Below are 24620 nucleotides of genomic sequence, written 5' to 3' on the forward strand. Positions count from 1 at the left end.
CCCAAAAGAAGTAATTAGTGCACTAGGCCATTATGAGCACGTTAGTAAAGTTTAGTAAACTTGGTACAAAAGTTTAGTGCTAAGTGCTCATAACAATGCCACAACCTTAGGCAAGGGTACCAATACTAACATTGGCACAGAGGAGGCAGGGTGATCACTGGCACACTGGCATAAGTGTGAGAGAGAGGATACAATATTTTAATAAATGTTGTCAATTAAAATGTGTCCCCACTCCCCATACATCTGTATGCAAGTGACATCCTGCACATAATTCGACATTCATTCAAACTCTGAACTCTCTCTGGGAAGTGTGTCTGGGAGGTTTCTCTGAGTCTAATGATCATTACATCCTGATGAGAAATAAAATATTTCAGAAGAAGAAAATAATTTAGAAATATGTTGGAAATATTTTATTTTTATTAATATTTTGACTATGAAGACGTTGTGAGCTTGTGGTTCTGCTATTTTCAAAAAAATCTTGAAACAGAATGTGGAATATTTGGAAGACACTTTTGAAACATCCTAACAACACAAATCTGGTATGGGGCTCCCTGACATTCAGATGAGGGTTAGTAGTCCTTGGGCCAGACCAGATATCGGTACCACTAAGTCGGCAAAACCTTACCTATACTAAATTGTTTTTTGGGCCAATATAAGTAAATAAAAATATGATAGCCTTTCCATAGGAGCAGCTTTTTATATTTTTTGACATTTTGTTATTTTTCTCTATAGGCGGATTTTCATTCATAGCCAACAACATATTAAAAGTTATATAACACACTTTTTGGACATCACACTGCTCCTTTTTTTTTATAAATTAAACAAACCTGTGTCCAATTAAAGTAGTTGATGAAGTGGGTGTGGCCTATTATTTGGTGGTGGAGCAGTTTTTTCAGGAATCAAAGCTGAATGGGACAGCTGTCACAGCTGACTGGTAAGAACAATCCAACTATTTCTTGTTAAGGGTTATGAAAATGCAATATACATGCATGTGCATGAGTATTTAAAGAAGCCTGTTGCCAAGGTCTTGCATGAAGGTGGTGATAGTGAACGGATTGACGTTGTCTTTGATGTTTACAAGGACATGTCAATCAAAGATTCAGAAAGGGCAAACAGAGGTGCACACATGGGGCTCCAGTTCAAAAACATCGTTTCTGGCCACAATATTCAGCAGTGGAGGAAACTCCTCTGCAGCTCTGTCAACAAAGCCAGTCTCATCAAGTTCTTGGTGGACGAATGGAAACTGCCCAAGCACAGAGATAAACTTCAAGACAAGACACTGTATGTCACTTGTGAAGACGTCTGCTTCAAAATCACCAAGGACCAGTGGGAGGAGGTAAAACAACTGAGATCTTCTCAGGAAGAAGCCGACACCCGCATGCTATTGCATGCTCTCCATGCAGCAGAGTCTGGCTACAAGGCAGCGGTCATCATAGCTGATGACACTGATGTTCTGGTACTGTCTCTTGGTTTCAGCAAGGACATCCCATGCCGTGTGTACCAAAAATGTGGCACACAGAACAGGACAAGATTTTTGGACATCACTAAACTTTGCCAATCACTCTGGGAAAGTGTTGCTGGTGCCTTGATTGGCATGCACGCGTTCACTGGTTGTGACACTGTAAGTGCATTTGCAGGACGTGGAAAAATGGGCACCTTCAAACAATTGAAGTCAGACAGGACATACCAAGAAGCCTTCCTTGAGCTGGGCCGTGCTTGGACTGTCTCCGATGAGCTCTTCAAGAAGCTGGAGGAAATCACTTGCCGCATGTATGTACCCTCTACGCACACTACAGATGTCAATCTTCTTCGCTACCAGCTTTTCTGCACCAGACGTGGGCAGATAGAGTCCAGCCAGCTTCCACCATGTCAGGATTGCCTATTTATGCATTTGATTCGTGCCAACTATCAGGCTGCTATCTGGAGACAGTCTCTTCAAACCCAGCCATCTGTACCAAGCCCCAAGGACCATGGGTGGTCCACAAATGATGAAGGCCAGCTGGAAATACAGTGGATGCGTGGTTCCCCAGCACCAGATGCTGTCTTGCAGTTTCTATCCTGCAAGTGTGTGAGGTCATGCAAACTACCAGAGTGCCCATGTCTCAACAATGGGCTGAAGTGCACAAACCTGTGCAAATTACAAACATGTACCAACCAATGCAGTGAGGAAGAAGCCCCTGCACAGCTGACAGACTCAGAAGTAGATGAAGATGAAGATATTGATATTGATTAACTGCTGTTAATTAATATATGATTACTGTAAAGGCCTATGGTAATTGACCCTCAGTGAATTCAATGGCACTATGATGTTAAGTGACATTGTAACATTCTTTCTGTTGTCATTATGTCACCTGTGGTTTAGCTTGTGCTGATGTCATAACTAGGATTGCCTTGTTACTCTAACATATGTTCTGCTTCACACATGATTGTATAGAATGCATACATCTGTATATATTTTTTTACATCTTTTTTTGGGGCGGTGTCTTCTTGCCCTGCACCAGACAGGATGATTATAGTGTATGCGTTGTACATTATTTTAGTATCATATTAAAGTTGTCTTATTATGCTGCTATTCATCTGTAATTATTGTACATCTATGGTAATTTCACTGATTCAGTCGCATTCCTTGAGTCCCAAAACCTAGGGTTACGACACCAAAACCACCTTTCTAGGTTGAATGGTAGGATAAGGATAATTCCTTTTAACGGACGTTCATGAAAGTCCTTGCGGGCTTGTTTCCAATGAGGGCCTGTGAGCAATTAGGGGTTAAGAGTCTTGCTCAGGGACAAATTTCATTTCATCGACACATATGCTGGCCTGGCCTGGAATCGTACCTGGGGCAACCATAGCCTGGTAAACCCTCCCTCCGGAAATCTCAATTCCATTTCATTTCAGGAGTGAGTCTGGCATGATCCGCCTTTCTGCAATATTGGCTCTGTATGCCAAACGGCCGGGCCTATCAGCGTCGTCGCTCATTGTTCTGTGATTGACAGCTTACGTTGGCCAATCAGGTGGCGAGTTCGAGTGAGCCCAAAACACGAACGGCAGCCATCTTTTTCTTGTGCGGCCAATTCTCCGCTATTTTTTTACTTCAAAAAGCTCTCTAACTTCTATTTTGAGGCACGGAATTTACTTATAAGATATCGTTTGGATAGAATTTAGTTGTTTAACTTCATATATGTGGTCAATTAATCATGACAAAGCCTATTTAAAAAATAATAATTAGAGAACCGGTAGGGGCGGGCAGTGACACCATTGTACCCGAAAAAGGCAACCCATTTTGGGTATGGCTGTCTCAAAAGTCCCGTCGCGTCACATTAAGACTGGTGAACTGCTGATTGGCTGAAGGGGAAAAATTATCATTGGCTGAAGGGGTTGTCAGTCAACGGTATTACTCCCGCCCAACTCCAGCACAGCCAATATTGCAGACAGGCGGATCAGGCCAGACTCACTCCTGAAATGAAATGGAATTGAGATTTCCGGAGGGAGGGTTTACCAGGCTAGGGCAACCAGGGCCTCTGGCTCCCTAGGCGGGCTCACTAACCACTCAGCTATGGCCGCCCCGAATGGTAATTGAGATATAGACATTTTAAGCTCCTGGCAACCATCTTGGATGCCATCTTGAAAATTATGCCTTTCTGCTAAGTATATTTTCCTGGATATTTGGGATGTTCTCAAGCATGCCCAAAGGTACCAGAATCAATTGAAAACCCTTTTGTATCAATGTTTAGGGAGGTTTAGTGGTACTCTTTCTTATATGCCTATTGACCGGTCTATTTCTCATAAAAAGTGCTTGTTTAAGATAAGGCTGAAAATGACCACCTCAGAATGAAATACTATGGGTAAATTATACATTTCCTGAATCCTTAGGGTCATGTCAGTATTCCAGTTGTTGTGTTTTGTGTCTCTGATGTTTCTTGATGCCACAGAACTAAAAGAAAATATATGGTTTAGGCGGAAATTGTGAGAAAAAAAAGTTATTAATGGTTTGAAGAGCTCAAGTGACCACTGTACTTATCATACATAGTCACCAAAGGGCTTGAATGAAAGCTCAAAGTGTCCCCTTAAAAATGATACCAAACATAAAATATAAAACATTGTAATATGTCCTGAACGTGAGCCAATACCAAGATATGCACATGTGTCTAAAATGCAATTTTTCAATGGGGGGTGGTAACTTTATAGCAGCTGATAACCCCAATTTAGCTGGGCCTCAGGAAGGTCTATCATACAAAAATAACATCTAGGGATGTATAGGAATAAAAAAATCCCAACTAGAATTTGCCATCCCAGGTGGTACCGATATGTGAGATTTTGGGGTTTGGCCCAAGGACTATAGGGGACAAACAATACATATTAATTTGGGGGTTGGGGCTTGGCTTGAAAGTGTTTGAGAAACACTGGTTTTAACAACATTTAGGAAACAAGCCCAAATAAGCAACTACACTTTAGAAACAAGCCGGGGAAAAAAACGCAACCCGCAACGACCAATATTTACAAGCAACTTGCCAGAAAAACAAGCTCAAAGTCGCTTATAATAAGCGGACATGGCAACGCTACATATGACCCCGTTTTGGACCATACCATCCACTACGAGGGGGGGGGTGTTCTAATATACTGTGCCACACAACCCAACAATGCCACAATTAGAGACTCTGTGTTGTATAAACCCACACATTTAACGTTTAAGTAAGAATCCCTGTTATTCGGTAGACTAAATAAATAAAATGACAATATGTATTTGTGTCTACAATAAATTGACCCCTCAGAAACAAATATATTATTCGGAGGCGTTCACTAGTAGTGTTCTGGTTTCCGTTTGTAGTCCTAGTAATATTGACCAATCATGATTGAGCAGGCTTTGGTAATGGTGACGCAGCGTTGCCGTTAACGTACAGGTAAAATCAGTCCATGTGAAGAGCAAAGTTAAAGAAGCGGAGGGCATTTACCGAAATACGATATCGTCTCGACGAAACCCATCCTTGTTAATAATGTATTTCTACAAAACAAAAATGACAAATATATACATTAATACCTAAAAACACCAAGTTGCCACTGCCAGTAGTTGAACTGTAAACAGTGAAGGACACATGCACGTATAGAGGATGTCTGCGCGCGGTCTGCGCTGTCTACAATGGAAGCCCAACAACAACATTTCATGACAGAGCCTGCCGATATTGGTTTCATTGGGGAAGGGCCCATGCAAGTATGATTGATTACATTTCTGAAGAGAGCAATAATACTGTCGAGAGAACTCTGAGAAACTGGACATGGTAGGGGTTAAACAACTCCAGAAGGTGGCAGTAATGCAACACGAAGGAGGCAAAGCGGCACACCGTTTAAAAAAACAGTGTGCGTGTGTGTGTGTGTGTGTGTGTGTTTAGTTTACACACACATATATATATATATATATATAGGGCGCGTTCGAAAATACAGCACTGAGCGCACTGGCCAATACAAACTAATAGGCGAGTGTGCTCCGGTGCGTAATTTCCGAACGCACCACACACACACACACACACACACACACACACACACACACACACACACACACACACACACACACACACTTACAGATAGTTAGAGTTTTTTGTTTTTTGGCAGAAAGCCCAGGTTTTTCTAGCCTGGTAAACCATCCCCCCTCCGGAAATCTAATTTGCATATCAAACGCAAATGAGTTTTCCGGAGGGGGGATGGTTTATCAGGCTACGGTTTTGCACCATTCTCTCATTTATTTTCTAACCATACTTGTGACACCTCGACCACAGTCCAGAGTCCAGTTAATATAGTACTTACACCGCATGGGATCCTGTCTGGATATGTAAAGCGTCCTCAGGTTCATGTAAGGTTAGTTTTTGTGAACCTTGTTAGAATTCGGCTATTTTCTAAACAGTGCCAAGAAAGTAAATTATTATCAGTATTCTATTTGTACAAATATCACGTGACGTTGATTTGGGCAGTGCACAAAAGTTGAGACCTGGATTAATCCCAGTCTCCTCTGACACTTTTCAAAATGCTGTCCTGTCTGCTGTCGCGTCATGTTTGTCAGACTTTTGTGAACCTCCGGTTCATCTATGGTTTGTCTGTTTTGCGGACTTTTACATCAGCATCAGCATCAAAGCCTGGCCAGCCAATCGACAGTGGTAAAGATCATCATTTTATAACTTTTTTTATGGCTTGAATTGTACTTGAATGGCATTCAATGATGTAATTACTTTATCTGATGGGCAGCATAACATAAGAAAGTCTCATAGGGTTACATAAGTCACATAAATGTAGCTCAATTGCAATTATGTTTATTGTGCGTCAGTGCGTACATCTGTTCCATTGACATAGGCCCACAGTGGCCCTATCCTGTGTCATCATTGTTTGGATACACAGCTACCCTAATACAATGTATAGGCATGCGTTGGATTAGGTGTAGCCTACCAGTTATCAAGCATTGACAATAGGCCTATTGACTATTGTCAATGTTTACTCTTTGCATACCTTAATCAAATGGGCCGAAGGGGTGGCCGAGACTATGTTTTGCACCCTGTCCACCTGTCCAGCCGTCCATTTGTCTGTCTGTGAACAGCTAATCTTCGGCATCGTAGGCCTGATCAACGTGAAACTGTGCACACAAATTGCCTGGATGCCAGAGCAGAACCTCTGCCCTGCAGTTTTCACATCAGCCTTTTATAGCGCCACCAGGAGGCCGTTTTTTGCACACAAAAAAATATATATCACTCCTTCAGATTTTGTCGAAACATCACGCAAATCAGTACACCTTATCTCTATAGTCATGTGATCAACACAAATCTTTCCGATCTTTCTATATTTCATATTTCAAATCATGAACGCAGTGTCCGATTGCCGCCAAATTTTGAACGCACATTCCCACTAGGCCGAGGCCCTTTTCACGTTGTCCTGTTATAGCGCCACCAGGAGACCGATCTTTGCAAAACACTTTTTTTATATACTCCTACAGCATCCACGCAAATCGGTACACATAATCTCTATAGTCATGTGATCAAGACGGATTTGAACCTACCTGACCTGGCTCCTAGGACCTGTGTTCCGAGGAGCACTTTTTCTAGTTATTAATTTAATTAGCTGCTGCCGTCTTTACTCTGCTATGACGAGGCTTCATAGAAATGCCATGGTCCCTTCCCTTTCACTGCCTCATGCATCTCTATTGTTGATGGAAAGGCCCAGTTTAGCCTCTCAGGACAATCGTCCCACCATCAGCAAGATATTTATGTTTAGCATACATACACACTGCACAGTGTCCTTTTTAAACTATGGATGGTAAGTTGTATAAAAGCAACTGGGTTTCCTATGGGTTCCTTTTTTATTTCAGAACGTAATAACTTTTTGTAATAGCTTTTATCTAAGCAGCCTATATGTTAAGCTTCTTTTACTTTTACTTTTATGATTATTGTTTTACTGTTTTCATTATCCATTCTGTGACATTCTGTTGCATTTTTGTTAATGGCAGCTGTGAAGCACTTGCTTCATTGTATTGAAATGTGCTCTATAAAGAAAGGTTATACTATTATTATTATTATTATTATTATTATTATTATTATTATTATGGAACCTAATTTTTTTGTCCATTTCAGATTCAGAGGTGACCTATGAGCAACTGAAAACCATGTTGTCAGGCCATAATATTCAGCTATTTGATGTCCGGAATCTTGATGAATTCCTGGCTGGACGTATTCCAGACTCCATTAACATCCCATGTAAGTTTCAGGACGTCTGCCCCTGTTTTCTTTGCACTCTACTTACGTGACCAGTTACCCTGTCATTTGTTGACTATAGGGTAAATGCCATTTAATCTGATCTTGCACTTGTACGTCATTCTGGATAGGAGCATCTGTTTAAATTAGATCATTACATCTATTTGTATGCAATTTTCCTTTTTTATAAACTGTTAGGGATGGGACGATATGAAAAAATAAATTTAAAAAAATCGATTAACGATATTGCGAAATCAAAATGTGCTTAAAACTTAAAATGGCACCTTTGTTAACCACTTGAACCCCCAGCATCCCTATTCTGGGGGGAACGTTTGCAAAAAATAGCCGCTGCAACACATTGTGAGCTTGTAGATCTGCTATTTCTGGTGAACGGATTTGTGTAGAGTGAAATAAGAGCGGACCAAATGCACTCTTTACCGGGTATAGAGGGTTTAAGTGGTACTGAATTTGCAGCTCAACAAAAGCTAATTCCTAGTGTATGACGGAGGACAATTTCACAATAAATTAAAATCTCCACGATACGATTATTGTGAGTGTGCGTGTGTGCTTGTCTTGTTTGTTTGTATGCTTGTATGCTTCTATGTTTCAGTGGGTCATCTGGAGGAATCATTGAAACTGTCCTCAGAGCACTTTGAACGGCTTTTTGAGGTGAAAGCCCCCAGGAAACACGATGACAACATAGTGTTCCATTGCCAACGAGGGAACAGGAGCATGAAAGCACTGGCTATTGCTCGTCAGCTAGGCTTCAGCAGGTAAAGAAGACTTGATTAATCTGTTACTACTAATACTATTATTGTTGCTATTGCTGTTGTTGCTATCATACAGATGTTCTCAACCTTTTTCATGTCAAGGACCCCCAACTTGGTCTTTTTTGAAAATAGCAGATGTACAAGCTCACAACACGTCGCACCACGACACGCTGTGAGACTGTGGATAGGCTATTTCCAAATAGCCAATGGGTTGAAGTGGTTAAACCGATTTGTATGCTATGTTAACACATTTTGCTGAGGACCCCCTGGAACCCCCTTACAGACCCCTGGGGGTCCCCAAACTCCACTTTGAGAACCACTGCTATAATATAGGCCTACCCAGCCATTATTTGCCCTGGGTGAGCGGAGGGATAAGCTTGCGCTCATCAGATCCCAAGGCCAGGGTTATACGGCACCTGAATGATCAGAGCCAGCTAAAGCTTTGTCTCCCCAAGGGGTTCGCAGAAAACAGCAACCTTTGACGATTTACAGAATGGCTGGCATAATGGCGAGCCTGGCAGCTAGCAGCACCTCCGTGTTTTCAACTAGCTCCCTCCTCATGCTGTTTATGACCCTTAATTCAATAAAATCTTAAAATCTATTCTTAAACTGATAACCGCTGCAAGACATTCACTTGTGATGGTAGGCTATAACCCTGGAGAGAATAGAGATACTTTGCAGAATAAATCACTCATTTCCAATCCCATGACTTGTGGTGTAAGGAGCAGAGGACATGTATTGACCAAAAAGCTAATAAATGATATTGACTGATCTTTAACCTAATGAGCTGGGTTCCAGCCAGCCCAACTAAAGTGGATTCCAATCAAATTAGCAAGGCTATTGAACATCGCAAACTGCACAGTGGGCTGTCTACTGCTCTGGAACTATTAGGTGTCAATCTTTATTGGGTACTGCTGTGAAACATCAACTAAAAAAATCTATGCTGTATCTAGAATGCTGAACAGTGAAAGATTTATTTATTGTAAAAATCCCAGTCAAACAAAGCTAGCTGTCCCCTCAGGCTATGGAATGTAAAACGACACAGCCTTGTGTCCGGCAGAGAGAGAGTGTCAGTGCCGAAGAATGTTTATGTTACTGCATTGCCTATCATCTCACCTCAAATGTTTTCATAATTCAGATACATGTTTTAGTGTTTAAAGCGAAAGTTTGTAATGCTGAAATCCTGATCCATGATTATTCGCAAGGGGTTGATTTACGTTTTGATTTGACAGGAAGTAAGTAATTAATATTGGACTTTGAGGCACTTTTGATACACTAAAAATTCAATTTATGACTATGGATATGCTCTAAAAGTGTGAAAAATATATTGTTCAGTTCATTATGTCTTTAAACTTGATTATGTGGTACTTTCAATTAGGAAAGAGCAATATTTTATGAAAAATGTGAAATGTTATTGCCTTTGACAAAATAAATTTAAATTGTATTCCCTTCTCTATTATTCCATTATCTCTCGTTTCTCAGGGCAAGACATTACAAAGGAGGGTACGTTGAGTGGGCAGCCCGTGAAGGAAAGTGAATCTGCTCCTTTAATCCAGAGGACTGAAATCTGACCTATCATTTCCACTCTAAAAGTACTGCACCTTCAATTTAATGGTAGACATAAAGATCAGACAGTTTATTGATTATTGTGAAATTATGCTTCACAATTTTAGGCTAGTTAAGCACCTCAGCATTTATTAGTTCAGCTACTACATATTGAATGTTTACACTATAGAATGATGGCATATCTATCTTTATCCTGCTGCATGTCTAATCATTAAGACATTAACCTATATATCTTTAAAATGTGACTTATGATTCACTGTAAGAGAAGTGAATCATAACCCTAACCCCAAGAAATGTGCCTGTGTAAATCTTTAAAGTGTATTAAATTAAACTGGATGAAAATGTATTGTTTTTGTACATTGTTACAAACCATGATGGGCACTTTTATGGCGTGTGTGTATGTGTAAGCTAGAGCAGTGGTTCTCAACCTTTTCAGGCTGCGACCCCCCCAAAATAATCATCTTTGAACTGGGGACCCCCCACCCTGACAAGCACTTGGAATTGTAGGAGTCGAGGCATTACATTTTGTTTAACTCGGTTCCACAGATAAATGTTGTGAAAATAGCAGATCTACAAGCTCTCAACGCCTCGCAAGCTTGCAGATCGGCTATTTTCACAATTTGGGCCCTCTTTCTGATATTATTTGACAATTTGGCCAATGTTTGACCAGTTTTTATAGTATAGTTTTACTTTTGATACAGTAATGGTCTTTTTTCTTTTCTATCTTTTTTGAGGTATTAAAAAGGTAATAGAAGTCCTTAAATTGTCACTTCACTGTCATCTGGGGGGTCCCGACCCACAGGTTGAGAACCACTGAGCTAGAACAGTAAGCTGCAGTGCATGATCACGTGACCTACAAGTAGCCTACAAGTCTCAAACTAGAAAGATGCGTTTCAGATGTTGTAGTGTAGTATAAAGCAGTGGCATTTTCATGTCAAAAATATTTTTCCAAAAATAGCAGAAGCTCACAGCCTATCACATCACGAGAGCTTGTAGATCGGCTATTTTTTTTAATAGCAGAATTATAAAATAGGATTTAAAGTGGTTAAACTGATTTAGATGCTATCACTAATTTAGCTAGGGACCCCCTCAAGGACCCTTGGGGGTACCCGCCGCCAGACGCCACTTGTGAGAACCACTGGCAGAGACCCTTCTGTGGCTGCACTACAAGCATTAGATCAATAGATGGCAGCACAGTTTAAGCAGAGCTTCACCCAGCCCTGATTGATTAATTGAATACTTTATTACCAGTTTGCAAAGACAAGCACAGGGAAGTACAGTTCAATACAAGGTCTGTTAAGAGGATTTTAAACCCAAGAAAGCACTATGGCTTGTTGTGTCCGCCAGGCCGAAAGGCATGGCGAGAGGGTATGTTTTATTTCCATTGGGGTGGAACTCAATTCATCGAAGAATTATATTAGGTTCACGTTTTCATTTCTCAACACTGTTCTTAATCTTAACCATTATTGTTAGGGTCATCTCAGGGCTGACCTTAACCGCTAACCTTTAGCCCAGCATTAGTCTGGACAAGTGTAGAGTAACTGCTCTGAACAGCTGCCAATAGCTTAAGGGGTCAGCCCAAGGTCTCTGCATCCTTCATTATGTTCCTCTGGGAGCATGCATGACATGCAATGAAGATACAGACTTCCTATTTAAGTCTAAGAACTTGTAGGTTCTCACGTTGACATAACTGAAATAACTAAATGAAAACGAATGAAATAACTTTCTTTTTCTTTTCTTTTCTATACCAAAGTTTTTGTATATTTTTAAAATCTGTTTTGTGACAAATTACATTCAGGCCTGTCAAATGCAAATTACTCAAAAGTAATGGAAATATGTATTTCAAATAGGCTTAAATGTAAAATAAAGTGTGTGTGTGTGTGTGTGTGTGTGTGTGTGTGTGTGTGTGTGTGTGTGTGTGTGTGTGTGTGTGTGTGTGTGTGTGTGTGTGTGTGTGTGTGTGTGTGTGTGTGTGTGTGTGTGTGTGTGTGTGTGTGAACAACACAGCACAAGGGTCCAATTTTTCGCATCAATCCCCAGCCAATCCATCCTCCCACTCAGGTTTGTCTTTAGGGAGTTTAATGCTGTATATTTAATAACTGAACATATGTGTGTGTGAGAGAGAGAGGTGGATTAGTTTCCATGCTTTATAAGAGCAGCATAGTAGTGGACTATTGTGAGTTTATAAAGTAGAGGTGATTCTATATCTGTTCTGTATGCAGGAACATGGACATATTAGAGACCGGGTTAATGGGGGCATGCAGTGCCCAGGGTACTTGACTACCAGGGACCGTTGGGTGGCTTTGGGCCACAAGGCTCAATGACAATTTACTAAAATGTATATAGGTTAAGTAACTCTCAAATAATCTCAAAATGAAATAGTCTTAAATCCCCCTGTGCAGGGACCATAAATTGTTAAACACATGATAACAATTATTTTTATTTCATTGTGCCTTGTAGTACCAATTGCTACACACCACTGATGTTCAACGTGCATAAATCACAGTTCTAAATGCAACCAATTGAGACTCATTTATTTATACTGCTTTGGATGAGCTGAAGCCTTTGTTCCCCTCTTGTGCTATTCAATGTAATTTGGGCCAAATCTCAGCATGTAGTCTACGTCTTGGGTGTTGGCCAACCCATGTGCCACAGATTAAAAAAGAAGAACAATTAAAACGAGCGAGTAAAGATCAATTTCAGATTATATGTGGATGCTTGTTAATTATTCACTTCTCACTGAGAAGTGAATCATAAAACAAACATCCACATTATAACATATTATCGGAAATTATCTGACTCGGATAATTTGAGAAGTTCTCAGTTCTGCACAATTGATAAACCATGCATAATATGAGCTCTGTGTAGAAAGCAATAGCCTGGATCAAATCTCCTGTTACCCTCAAGGACGCCTGGAGGTATTCGCATTTAACACACAGTGACACAAAATCATTACGTTTACTGGTTAGAAATGGCTCGCTGAAGCTATTTGTCGGCTGCTGTGGGATTTATTGAACACATTTCACCACCTCCCCATTGCTGCTTGTGAATTTGAAGGACTGCTTTGCTTTGAGGTCCATATATAGGGGTGCTTGCTGTCTTTCATTTCTGAAAGATAAACATCTATAAGGTCAAGGTCATGGATGGTGGATTACAGGATGTAACTTTTCAATGATGGTAATAACATATTGCAGGCCATGGGCTCATATAAACTGGGACACCATGGGCTCATATAAGCTGGGACACATTTTAAATGCTTAAAATATGAATAAGATGGGCTTACTGTAGGGATGTTTTAAGTTGCCTAGTTTTAGGGCTTTTGGCAGTGATGTTGCAAACATGCCTATAAGTGATTTATTCTAGACATTATTGTTTGCTTTAGCCTATCTGCATCATTAGGTTTTTACTGTCAGGTTTTTACTGCATTAGGTTTTTATTGTCAGGTGTAATATGGAGCCAGGTGGGATTACCAGTGGTGGAAAGACAAGTAACTAAGTACATTTACTTAAGTACTGTACTTAAGTACAATTGTTTGGCATTTGTACTATATTTGAGTAATTCCAATACTTTTACTTCTACTCCACTACATCTTGGATCCAAATATTATACTTTTATTCCACTACATTTATTTGAACACTTTAGTTTGCCGATACTTTGTAGATTTTGATTATTATTACAAAACATATATGAACCACTTCAGCCCTATATATACTGCTCAAAGAAATGTAGGGAACACTTTGATCCCTTAATTATTTTGAGTTTTCATGTAGTATATTTCGTCCATTTGAAAATAACCGATCTAAGCACACAATGCATAGGGATATGATGCATTGTGACCTTGTAGATCTGCTATTTTCAAAAGATTTTTATGCATTTGAAAACTTGAAATGGACATTCTGCCTAATTAGTACTTTTACTTTTGGTAATGTAAAAGTACTTTAAGTACATTTTGATGCCAATACTTTTGTACTTTTTACCCAAGTACATTTTGAATTCCGGACTTTTACTTGTAATAGAGTATTTCTATACTTATTTTGATTGATTGATTGATTGATTGATTGAATACTTTATTAGAAGTTTGCAGAAAAAAGCACATGAAAGTACAGTTCAATACAAGGTCAGCTAATAGGAATTTAAAAAAACCAAGAAATCCCATTGGCTTGATACTGCAGCATTGATACGTTTACTTAAGTAAAAAATGTGAGCACTTTTTCCACCACTGGCCAAGTGGGATTACAGAACGATAACGGTGACGTAGGCTACAGCACGTAGCCTATGTTATTCTTTACATTTCCATAGGGATCCGGACTTGAGGAGCGCACATTCATTTCCAACAGAAAATGGTCTCTCATCCGTGGAAACTATCATCCATTTGTGTAACAGTTAAGACGGAGTTTACTTTTCTCCTTCATGCGGCCAGCGCTCGGACAGCGGATCAGCGGAGAGAGAGAGCTCCATCCATGCCTTCGGTGCGCTTCTCCTGTGCGCACAGAGAATGAGCGCTCCTTTTATACTTTTATATAGAAATGGATTTATAACGCACCCCGTGATGGCACCTCATGAATTCCTCGCTGGAAAAGAGTAACAGGTATGGAACTTCGATATATGATGGGTTTTTTATTTTGTAAATTATTGTTTGTCTTTAAATGTCACGATGAATTGAATACACAGGACAGGACCTTAATGGACACAACAAGCCCTGAGGGGTAAATCTCTTGCCTTGTTTTTGCAAACTGTAGCGTGTATTCAATCAATCAATCATCACCTAATCATTCTGCATGTGTAGAAAAGGCAGGAAATAATCATTATAATAATAAAAAGCTACAATTTTTTTTTTGGGGTATAATGACTATAATAAATCCCACGTGTCTTTCTTTGGCTGACATAGTCTATGCTGTTTGGATAACTACATTTAGCCTATTCTTGATTAGCCTATTCATCCTATAGCATGATTAAGTTATGTCAAACTGGAAATTGAAATTCTTGGCAAAATTCTTACAGACAAACATCAACATGCAGGAAAACAGCAATCTGGCGTTTAAACCTTTATTTGTGTCACAGTCACATACAGACTTTTGTGTCATTGATTGTAGTGTCTAGGTCTCGTATTTCTATGTGTTATCTGGTCTAGTTTATAGGTTCTATGTTTATTTGCCCAAATAGTACTGAGGTCAAAAGTACAACATAACAGAGTTTCAAAACCTACAATATAAGAGTTTATTTGCCAAAATAGTAGTACTGTTAAAAAATGGAACAAATTCAGAAAATTGTCAAATACCTCAGCATTCTAAGGATACCAAAAAAATTGTTAAATGATCAACGTTAGGATAGAAAACAGCTCGCAGATGACCATAGTCGTTATTACATACAGGCATTGTTCATGTTTTCTGATTACTGATTAGGTGAGCTGAGCATGTACAGAACATGAACAGAACGTGATAAACGTCTACGCAACCAATGAAAACAATTGTTATTTTAATTGTGGCTAAAACTACAGCAGGACTACTGAGCATGTGACAGCACGGGAATGCAGTCTCACAGGCAGTGCACCTATTGCCCACTCTTCCTAGTGCCCAGTTTTCCCGGTGCCCAGTCTTCCTAGTGCCCACTCTTCCTAGTGCCCAGTTTTCCCAGTGCCCAGTCTTCCTGGTGCCCACTTTTCCTGGTGCCCACTCTTTCCTAGTGCCCTGTCTTCCCAAAAAGATGGTGCCCAGATTTCCCTAGTGCCCACCTTTCCTGTATTCATGTAGCTATGGTTCTGTGACTGCAGTAGGCTACCAGAGCTTTAGGCTATGAGCCCTAAGAGTGGCAAGTGGACTTGTTGATGCTCCAGCTGGCTGGTCCACTGTTGGGGGAAATCGTTTCACGCACCAGCTGGTCATCTGTTGGAGGGGATACTACTGAAGCACATACTAGTTTGATTGTGATGTCTGGTTGGGCGGGTTATGGTGTCACTCCTAGAAGTTCTGCTCGTGATGGCTCTCCTCTTGAAGTCCTGGTCATTCACGTGCTGACTGTCCTATGCCACTCCAGTCCCATTGTCAATCCCCTGTTCCTGTTCTGGCAGTTGAAAAAAGCTCTGGGGGGTTTCAGCCCCTTTCCCTGCCTGCCCACCTGTCTACCTGATATCTCAAGCATGTTATTGTCCCCTCTCTACATTCCTCTCAAGTCTCTTCTTCATGGACATTGGAGCAGTCCTTAGAGAGAGAGAGAGAGAGAGAGAGAGAGAGAGAGAGAGAGAGAGAGAGAGAGAGAGAGAGAGAGAGGGGGGGGGGTGGTACTGTCACAGTCACAGACTTTTGTGTCATTGATTGTTGTGTTTAGGTCTTGCATTTCTATGTATGTTCCTGTCTAGTTTTCTAAGTTACATGTTTCTGGTTGCCCCAGCTGTATCTAATTTGTAATCACCCCTCATGTGTATATCAGTCTTGTTCCCCAGTGAGTCCTTGGTGAGTCATTGTATTGTGTCACATGTGTTAGTCTGTCTGAGATGTTCATGTGCACCTGTCTCCTGTATTAAAACACCAATTTTGTTGGGTTTTGAACACTACCTTGGCTGGCTGTCCTGCGTTTGGGTGACAATTTGCTTCATCGGGATATTCAACAGATATATGATCCAATTAACAATCGACTTCCTTTGGTATTGATGGAATCCCATTTGATTGTGATCTAATGGTAATTGTATGTGACAATGGAAACCCAGCCACCATGCAATGTGTACACCAGTGTTTCTCGAACATTTTAATGTCAAGGACCCCCAAATGAATGTATTTGGCTGTGACAGGAACCCCCATAAAATGTCTGTTAAGATGTTTCAAAAAGTATTCCACGATTCAAGGATTACAAAAAAAAAAAAAAACCTATGTATATAAGGTTAATGTGGTAAAATTGATTTCGATGGTAGATTTTAGCTGGGGACCCCCTGGGACCTTCTCATGGACCCCTGGGGGTCCCCAGACCCCATTTTGAGAACCACTGATGTACACTATGTACACTTCCCATTCATCCACCTTTATTATTACAATATTTGCTTCTCAAGAACTGGTGCCATTGTCACATTGAAAGGATGGCAAACAGTGGAAAGTTTGTGGTTCTTACGTAGTCAATGCACAGGTACAACTGGGGCCAAACAAGGTGCACCGATTTTGTATACACTGTTTGTGTATGTGCGTGTGCGTGTGCGTGTGCACGCGCACACGTGTGCCACCACTTGCGGAGGTGGTTGCTATCAGTTAATGTGCTCTAGTCTCCCAGAACACACTGGGTCGCTGTGTAACTAACCCTCCAGAGTCCAGACAGACAGACAGACAGACAGACAGACAGTGCCCCCAGAAGGCTCGCTCAGTCATTAGCCAGAGGCTCAGAAAATGTGTTACTGCTGAGGGGGACAAGATCCTAATCAAATTTTCTGCAGCCAGTTTACATCGAAGTAGACTTTAGAGGAATACCATAAAATGTCTCTGGATTTGAGCCAGAAACCATCGTCTGGCTCCACTGGGTCTTCCAGCTTACACCCTCACCGGGGTGGATAAGATGGATCTGTTTGTTTACCATTATGTTGACCCAGGCAGTCACAAACGGCGTATGGACACTATAGTCTGCACTATAGTCAGGTGTAAGTATGGTTGGAGAATAAATGAGAGAATGGAGCAAAACGGGCATGGGCCTTCTGCAAAAAACCTCCTCAGGGTGACTTAGATGAGAGTGACAAAATAATTCAGACACTCACCCAGCTGAAACGGTGTGCTTCTCTTCAGCGAACAAAATGAATTAAATTTTCACTCAGGTCAGTGCCATTCCTGTAAAGGTCCCAATAAAGGTCTATTTCTATATCTGTTCAGCAAGAGACACACAGCTCTCTCAGGGAATACAAGAACGCTCACCCCAAAACACGCTCGCCTCAGGTCAAATCCGGCGACCTCGGAACGGTCGCCACCAGGTATTCCTAAATGTAACCTCAGTAAAACTATGCCTAAACCTAAGCTTAATCCTAAACGTAACCTCAGTAAAAACCACCAAAGAAATGGGTTACCCTCTCAGGACGTGGTGTAGCAAATGTTTGAGAGCCGGTGATGGAAGAAGTAGTACGATTTTGGACTTAACTAAAAGTAGCAATACCATAGTGTAAAAATGCTTTAAAGGTAAAAGTCCTGCATTCAAAGTTACTTAAGTCAAAGCACAAACAAAATATACTTAAAGTACAAAGGTAAAAGTACTCATTATGCAGAATGCCATTTCAGAACCATTATATAATTTTATATTGGACTATAATTATTGATCATTAATAACCACTTAAGCCCTATTGGCTATTCTACAAGCTCACAACATGTCGCATCCTGACACGTTGTGAGCTTTTAGATCAGCTATTTTTGAAACATTTAGAAGATTATTGATTCATAATTTAATTAATTATTAATAATCTATATCAGCAAAATAACTATTAATCTGTCAAATGTGTATGTAATGGAATAATGAATGAATAATGATTCTGAGATGTAGTGGAGTTGGGACAGGATTTGACCATGCGGCACCGATTTGCACTGACGGGATTCCCCTGCGTCAGACGATGACCCAATGAGGCGGTCTTGTCATGTCGCATACTGACGAGGACGAATGATTCACGATTCCAAACCTATCGGTATGCTACTCAAACGGCACTGAGCCAGCAGAAGGCGGATTTCGCACCGCTCGGCACAGCCACTCGCTAGGGTTACGCCACGCTCGAGGGTGCCTCACAGCCACAGGGCTCACGTCCGCTTCTGATGGCGCGCCTAGCTTGTGTTAAACGTGTTCTAGCTGACGTGTCAACCTATTACGAGTTGGAAATGAGAATGGCATTTCTGCATTACGTGGGTGGGACTACTGGAGCATTGAAAAACGAGAATGGGTAGTCCCATTGCAGGGTGACGCATGGTTAGATTTTGCCCCAACTTGTCACTATTGTACGATTAACGAGTTCCTAAAGTCCTTCATTCATCCTCTACTAATAACTCCAAGCCAGTTCCCCTCACCTCATTGGTAGTTAAATCAATTGAGACAATTATCAAATCCCACATTATCAACTCCAGTAAGCAGGTCCTTCTGGGCCCTCTATAAGTTGTTGTTGTCAAACATACAGTATGCATGAGTCCACTTTGCAGATTTCTCTTCACCCAATGGCTGACACAGACTGAAAGAGCAGTTTAGACTGGACTCACAAACTAATTACGGATTTTGGATTTTCGTATGGGCAGATCTCAAAGGGTAAGGGGTAGGCAACACAATGTCAGATGTGAGTTTTACCTCTACTGGCACAACACAGGGCAGTGTACTGTCACCTTTACTGACTGAAACCCTGGACTCCACATCATTCAGTTTGCAGATGACACCACTTTGGTCAGCCTACTGAGGCGGGATGAAGTCGAACATGGTCCAGTTCTAAATTATTTCAACTGGTCTGAGGGCTCACATTTGAAATTGAGCACATCAAAAACCAAAGAGGTGATTTTAGATTTTCAATGTCATGCTCCACCACCCACTCTAGTATCAGAGAACATTGAGTTAGTGTTGGAGTATAAAATGTCTTGGTCTTATTATAGATCATAAACTATACTGGGACCAATGTGCTGATGTTATTTATATTAGAAGACAAACAACACCCCAGTAACAGACTTTTTGTGAAGATGCAGACGCTTTGCAGCTTTGTATTATACTTTTGGATGAAACTCTTCTCTAGTCAAAAAAAAAATCACCTGCCTTAAACATGAAGAGTATTGATTGATTGAATACTTTATTTCAGTCAGACAACTCTTGGATTGGATTAGAATATATATTTATTGAGCAAGCTTGAGCATGGATATAGAAAGCATAAGGAAGCATAGTTTGGCGTCAGGACTCTGAATCCATTCACTCCCTGTAAGAATAACATTTTAATAAATGTTACATGCCAAATAGCATTTACAGGGAATGAATAAAGACCCCCACGGGGATCTAGAAACAGAACCTACAGGTGGATGCCGGGGAGGCGGTGGGATGAGACTATTCATGGTCAGCAGCATACGTAGGCAAGGCAAGCAAGGGCAGCAGATCCGGCAGGATCTCGGCAGCAGCAGCAGCAGCAGCGTCGCACGTCAGAGCAGCAGAAGAGCGCAACCAGACTGAGCAGGTAGGCAGAGCATTACTTATAACCCACCGACCAGGAGAAGAGTGCATGTGACTTAGTCACCTGATCGGTTAGCCCAATCCCTTGAGTTGCCTGGCCTGAACTAGCTCCGTAAACTGCGCCTCATTTCAGTCAGACAACTCTTGGATTGGATTAGAATATATATTTATTGAGCAAGCTTGAGCATGGATATAGAAAGCATAAGGAAGCATAGTTTGGCGTCAGGACTCTGAATCCATTCACTCCCTGTAAGAATAACATTTTAATAAATGTTACATGCCAAATAGCATTTACAGGGAATGAATAAAGACCCCCAAAACAGCAAGAACCCCCAAAACCGCTTGGGAACACAGAGCCTGACGCCGGACCAACCATCTGTGAGAATGGTGGAGCTCCATGAACTTTGTGTTCAGCTAAGCATGATGAAATGTCCGAGTTCCTCAGCATTTGATTGTTAAGCTAAACAAATGCAAGCATGCATCCATGTGTTCAGCGAGCCTGATGAATCCAGGTACCCGCTGATCCCTGAATTCAGGAGTCCTAGACGGTATCCTAATATGGCGTCCACGCTGTGCCGCACCAACTCGGATTCGAAGAGGACATTCTATATTTATTTATTTTTCAAAGAAATCTGCTATATATATATATATACACATATATATATTATAAGTCATCCTATGATGAATGATAACTATTGTTTATCATCCATAATAAATAAAGTGTACTGACTATGTGTGTAAAGACATGCTATCTTTACTTAAAATCTGAATCAGTACCCAACGATCCCTGAACCAGCAATTACTAATAGACTGAGCTTGATATGATTAGCCTGACTGCATAGCCATAGAAAAACCCAACATTTTTTTAACGCTGCCATAGAAAACCCAACATTTTTTTAAACTGCCATAGAAACCCAAATCTTTTTTAACGCTGCCATAGAAACCCAACATTTTTTAACGCTGCCATAGAAAACCCAAATCTTTTTTAACGCTGCCATAGAAACCCAACATTTTTTAACGCTGCCATAGAAACCCAACATTTTTTTAACGCTGCCATAGAAACCCAACATTTTTTAACGCTGCCATAGAAACCCAACATTTCTTAACGCTGCCATAGAAAGCCCAACATTTTTTAGCGCTACCAAGAAAAGCCCAACATTTTTTAGCGCTATAAATAAACCAACATTTTTTAGCACCATGACATCACCACTAAACTAAATCCCCAGCAATCCACCCGAGTTGTAATTAAAGCGTCAATAATGCTCAAGCAGCATTTATTGAATTAGCGATAGAACAGCGAGAGCACTCATACTCATGAGCTTTTTGCCTGCAGAATGTCATCCTTATAAACCAATATCTACGTAAGCTCCTGAGGACCATCGCCCCATAGATTTAGAGAAGCAGAAGACAAGCAGCGCTGCAGGTGTAGCTACACCAATACGGAGGATGGAGAAAGCCCGCAGCTTGAGCAGATCTCTCGCAGCTTTGCAGTGAACCAGTTCAAGTTTAGGCCTACAGATGGAGAGACAAACACAATGTTATTGCAATTCTGGATTAGCCCGGCCATCCTATGACCACTTTAACCCATTTTGGGTTCATGTTGCCATTTATTTATTTATTTATTTTTTAAATCGGCCTTGGTCTAAATGGGTTAAGCGCCATGTGGCAGCATGTTAGCAATTAGCATCATAGCGGTTGATGCAGAAAGAATATGGTATACAAGCTTAAATTATAGCTTGCAGAGCTTGACGCAGATTATTAGACATGTGACATGTGAATAATATTAACTAACGCCGATATCCCTCTCCATCCATAGCCTAATAGATTTAGCACGAAATGCCATCTGTTGCAAGTCTGAATCGGCCCAACAGAGCCAGACGGTTGGCAGAATTGATTTAGCAGAGTTTAGCAGCGAGGCTAGGCAGCTCAGTAGATGATGCAGCATAGGTGCCGAGAAGACATTGAGAAGCCCACATCTCAAGCAGCTCTCTCAACGCTACCTTGAGAGCCTTGTGCTGGCCCGCACAGTAGATGATGCAGCATAGTGCTGAGAACACTGAGAAGCCCACATCTCGAGCAGCTCTCTCACGCTGCCTTAGAGCTCACAGAGCCGCCAAGAGCGTAGGTAGTTCAACCTGGAATCTAGAACCAGAAGCAGAATTATTCTTGCAATTACCATGGTAAGCCGCCCTGGACGAGATGACGCCGTTATAGACCGCTGGGACAGGAATTTACTTCCTGAAGCCACTCACACATCCACAGTGAAAAGTGCGTGCTTCACTGTGGATGTGTGGGGACGCATGCTGCACACCAATGCGCGAGTGTGGCCTCAAATCCTGACACAGTCAGTTGCACACCGCAAGCTGCTGGTTGCGCTGCAACACTTGTCAGCAGTGATGAACACACTGTGATGTGGTGCCAAATATGCCGTGAGCATCCCAATCTGGCGGATAAAGCAGCGCCTTTTATACGGGGACAAAGACTTCCAGTCACCCAGCTTTTGATAAGCATGAGAAAAGCAAAGAGCCCATCAACATAGTGTAACTATTGATAACAGGAGCAGCCAGGATCGGAGTCCCTCTTTATCCGTCCTGCGAGATATTTCGCGGATTGGTGCGCACCAGCCAACATTGACAATGACTGATATCTTGACTCTACTAAAGCCCCACCATCTATCCTGTTGCAATAACTTTACTTCTGTAAGCTTGTTGCTCATAACATGACAACATCACTTGGCAACCAACTTTTCTATATACTGTACCATATACCTTCCACATGGAAGCAAGCATGCCATGATAGCTTGTGCTACCACAATCCAGAGCTATCCCCATAAGCAAGCCATGCTGAGTTAGCTTGTGCTACAATCAATTTGATAGCTTTACGCATGGGAAGTAAAACATGCTGTGTTTAGCTTGTGCTACCGACCATCCAAGCTTCCACATAAGAAGCAAAACAACTGAATTAGCTTGTGCTACGAACAATCCGAGCTCCCACGTGGGAAGCAAAACATGCTGTGCTAGCCTATGCTACAAACAATCCAGAGCTATCCATATAAGAAGCAACATATGCTGTGATAGCTTGTGCTAAACAATTCGCCTCCACATAGGCAAAACATGCTGTGCTAGCCTGTGCTACAACAATCTAATCTTCCACATAGAAGCAAACATGCTGAGCTAGCCTGTGCTACAAACAATCTAAAGCTTCCACATAAGCAAACATGCTGTGCTACGACAATCTAAAGCTTCTACAAAGAAGCAAACGTACTGTGTTAGCCTGTGCTACAACGTCTCTACCATCTCTTATCCAAGTGTATGCAGCAAAATGAGAATCCCTTTAGCTCATCCTGATCCTTAACAAGTGTAATTTAGCAATACGAGAGCATGCAACGGTAGAATGCAACCAATAACGTCTAATCTGCGCTGCAAGTTCATTTGATTATTTCATCGTAATATGAAACGGCCTACTTTACCTCCACCACATATTAGAGCAATTGAACTGCTACATGATTTGACACTGACACTGTCACTGTTGAAGACACGAGGCCTGCAAACCTGACTTCCCCAGTATCCAAGGTGAACAGCACTCATCCCCATCGGCATTAGGCATCCCATCACCATGCATTAAGCCGGACATGGAAAAAGAAGCACAAAGCAGAATATCAATGAATGCTGATAAATGACTTTGCGTGATATTGCTTTCAATTGCTAAATGTGAGGTAAATGAATGCAGTATTAATGAGGTAGTGGCCATAGCACTAGTAGTAACTTAGCATGTTCATGATAGGCACGTTTGCAGCAATTTTAGTACTAGCAGCATTAGTCGATTATAGCAGTGGTAGCAATGTAGTCCACATCATTAGCATAATCATGATTAGCAGACATTTTGCCAGCAATTGCAGAATGAGTAGCATTAATGCAGTAGCCTAGGAATGCAGTCAACATAATTAGCATGATCATCATGATGGCACTAGTATGAGTAGCATGCATTGACTGCAGAAACAATGTCAGCAGTTTTAGCCTAATCATGATCAGCAGTCAGTTAGTAGCAGTTGAAGAACGACTAGCATTATCTGAACAGTAGAAGCATGCAGTGAGGAGCTTTAGCATAATGGAGACCATCGTGTTAATGGCAGCAATCTAGTACAATTTAGTACAGCAACTTCAGCACTAACATGAACATTGAGATGATGGCAGCAATTTAGTGCTGCAACTTTAGCATCAACATGAACAGTGAGTTTTCCTACTCTGCAAATAGATGCCAGACATAGCTACACGAGAGATATCTCATTTCAATGATTCTAGCAGCATTAACATTTAAACTGCAGTGCAACTACTTCTTGAACACTACTCACAAGTTAGCTTCCCCTCTCTCCTTTGCATGGGTAGAGAAGTGTTCGGTCATCAACTATAAGCCTCAAACA

At 41.2% G+C, this 24620-nt stretch overlaps 2 protein-coding genes across 3 annotated transcripts in view; both read left to right on the forward strand.

The window, feature by feature from the left end:
• Positions 1-5757: 5757 nt before the first annotated feature.
• On the forward strand, positions 5758-10351 carry LOC308077285 (thiosulfate:glutathione sulfurtransferase). 2 transcript variants are annotated; one of them, XM_080417912.1, is made up of 4 exons: positions 5758-5847; positions 7605-7727; positions 8335-8497; positions 9977-10351. In XM_080417912.1, the coding sequence occupies exons 2-4, from the start codon at positions 7637-7639 to the stop codon at positions 10029-10031; spliced, it is 309 nt and encodes a 102-aa protein (XP_080274038.1). In that variant the 5' UTR covers positions 5758-5847; positions 7605-7636; the 3' UTR covers positions 10032-10351. The 2 variants fall into 2 exon arrangements, with proteins under 2 accessions (XP_080274038.1, XP_080274037.1); XM_080417911.1 differs by having other exon boundaries at positions 5768-6143.
• Positions 10352-14539: 4188 nt separating this feature from the next.
• The window catches only part of drd3 (dopamine receptor D3), a gene marked incomplete at its 3' end in the record, with an annotated part of 31801 nt that continues 21720 nt past the window's right edge, over positions 14540-24620 (forward strand). The window contains 1 exon segment of the mRNA XM_080417897.1: positions 14540-14648.

This window comes from Gymnoscopelus braueri, assembly GCF_963280865.1.
Source record: "Gymnoscopelus braueri genome assembly, chromosome: 21".
NCBI classification, from domain to species: Eukaryota; Metazoa; Chordata; class Actinopteri; order Myctophiformes; family Myctophidae; genus Gymnoscopelus; species Gymnoscopelus braueri.

Coding starts and splice junctions, on each gene's coding strand:
- LOC308077285 (XM_080417911.1), top strand. CDS start 6,014: ATGCTGTCCTGTCTGCTGTCGCGTCATGTTTGTCAGACTTTTGTGAAC. Junction 7,728..8,334: donor AGACTCCATTAACATCCCAT/GTAAGTTTCAGG, acceptor TCTATGTTTCAG/TGGGTCATCTGGAGGAATCA. Junction 8,498..9,976: donor CGTCAGCTAGGCTTCAGCAG/GTAAAGAAGACT, acceptor CTCGTTTCTCAG/GGCAAGACATTACAAAGGAG.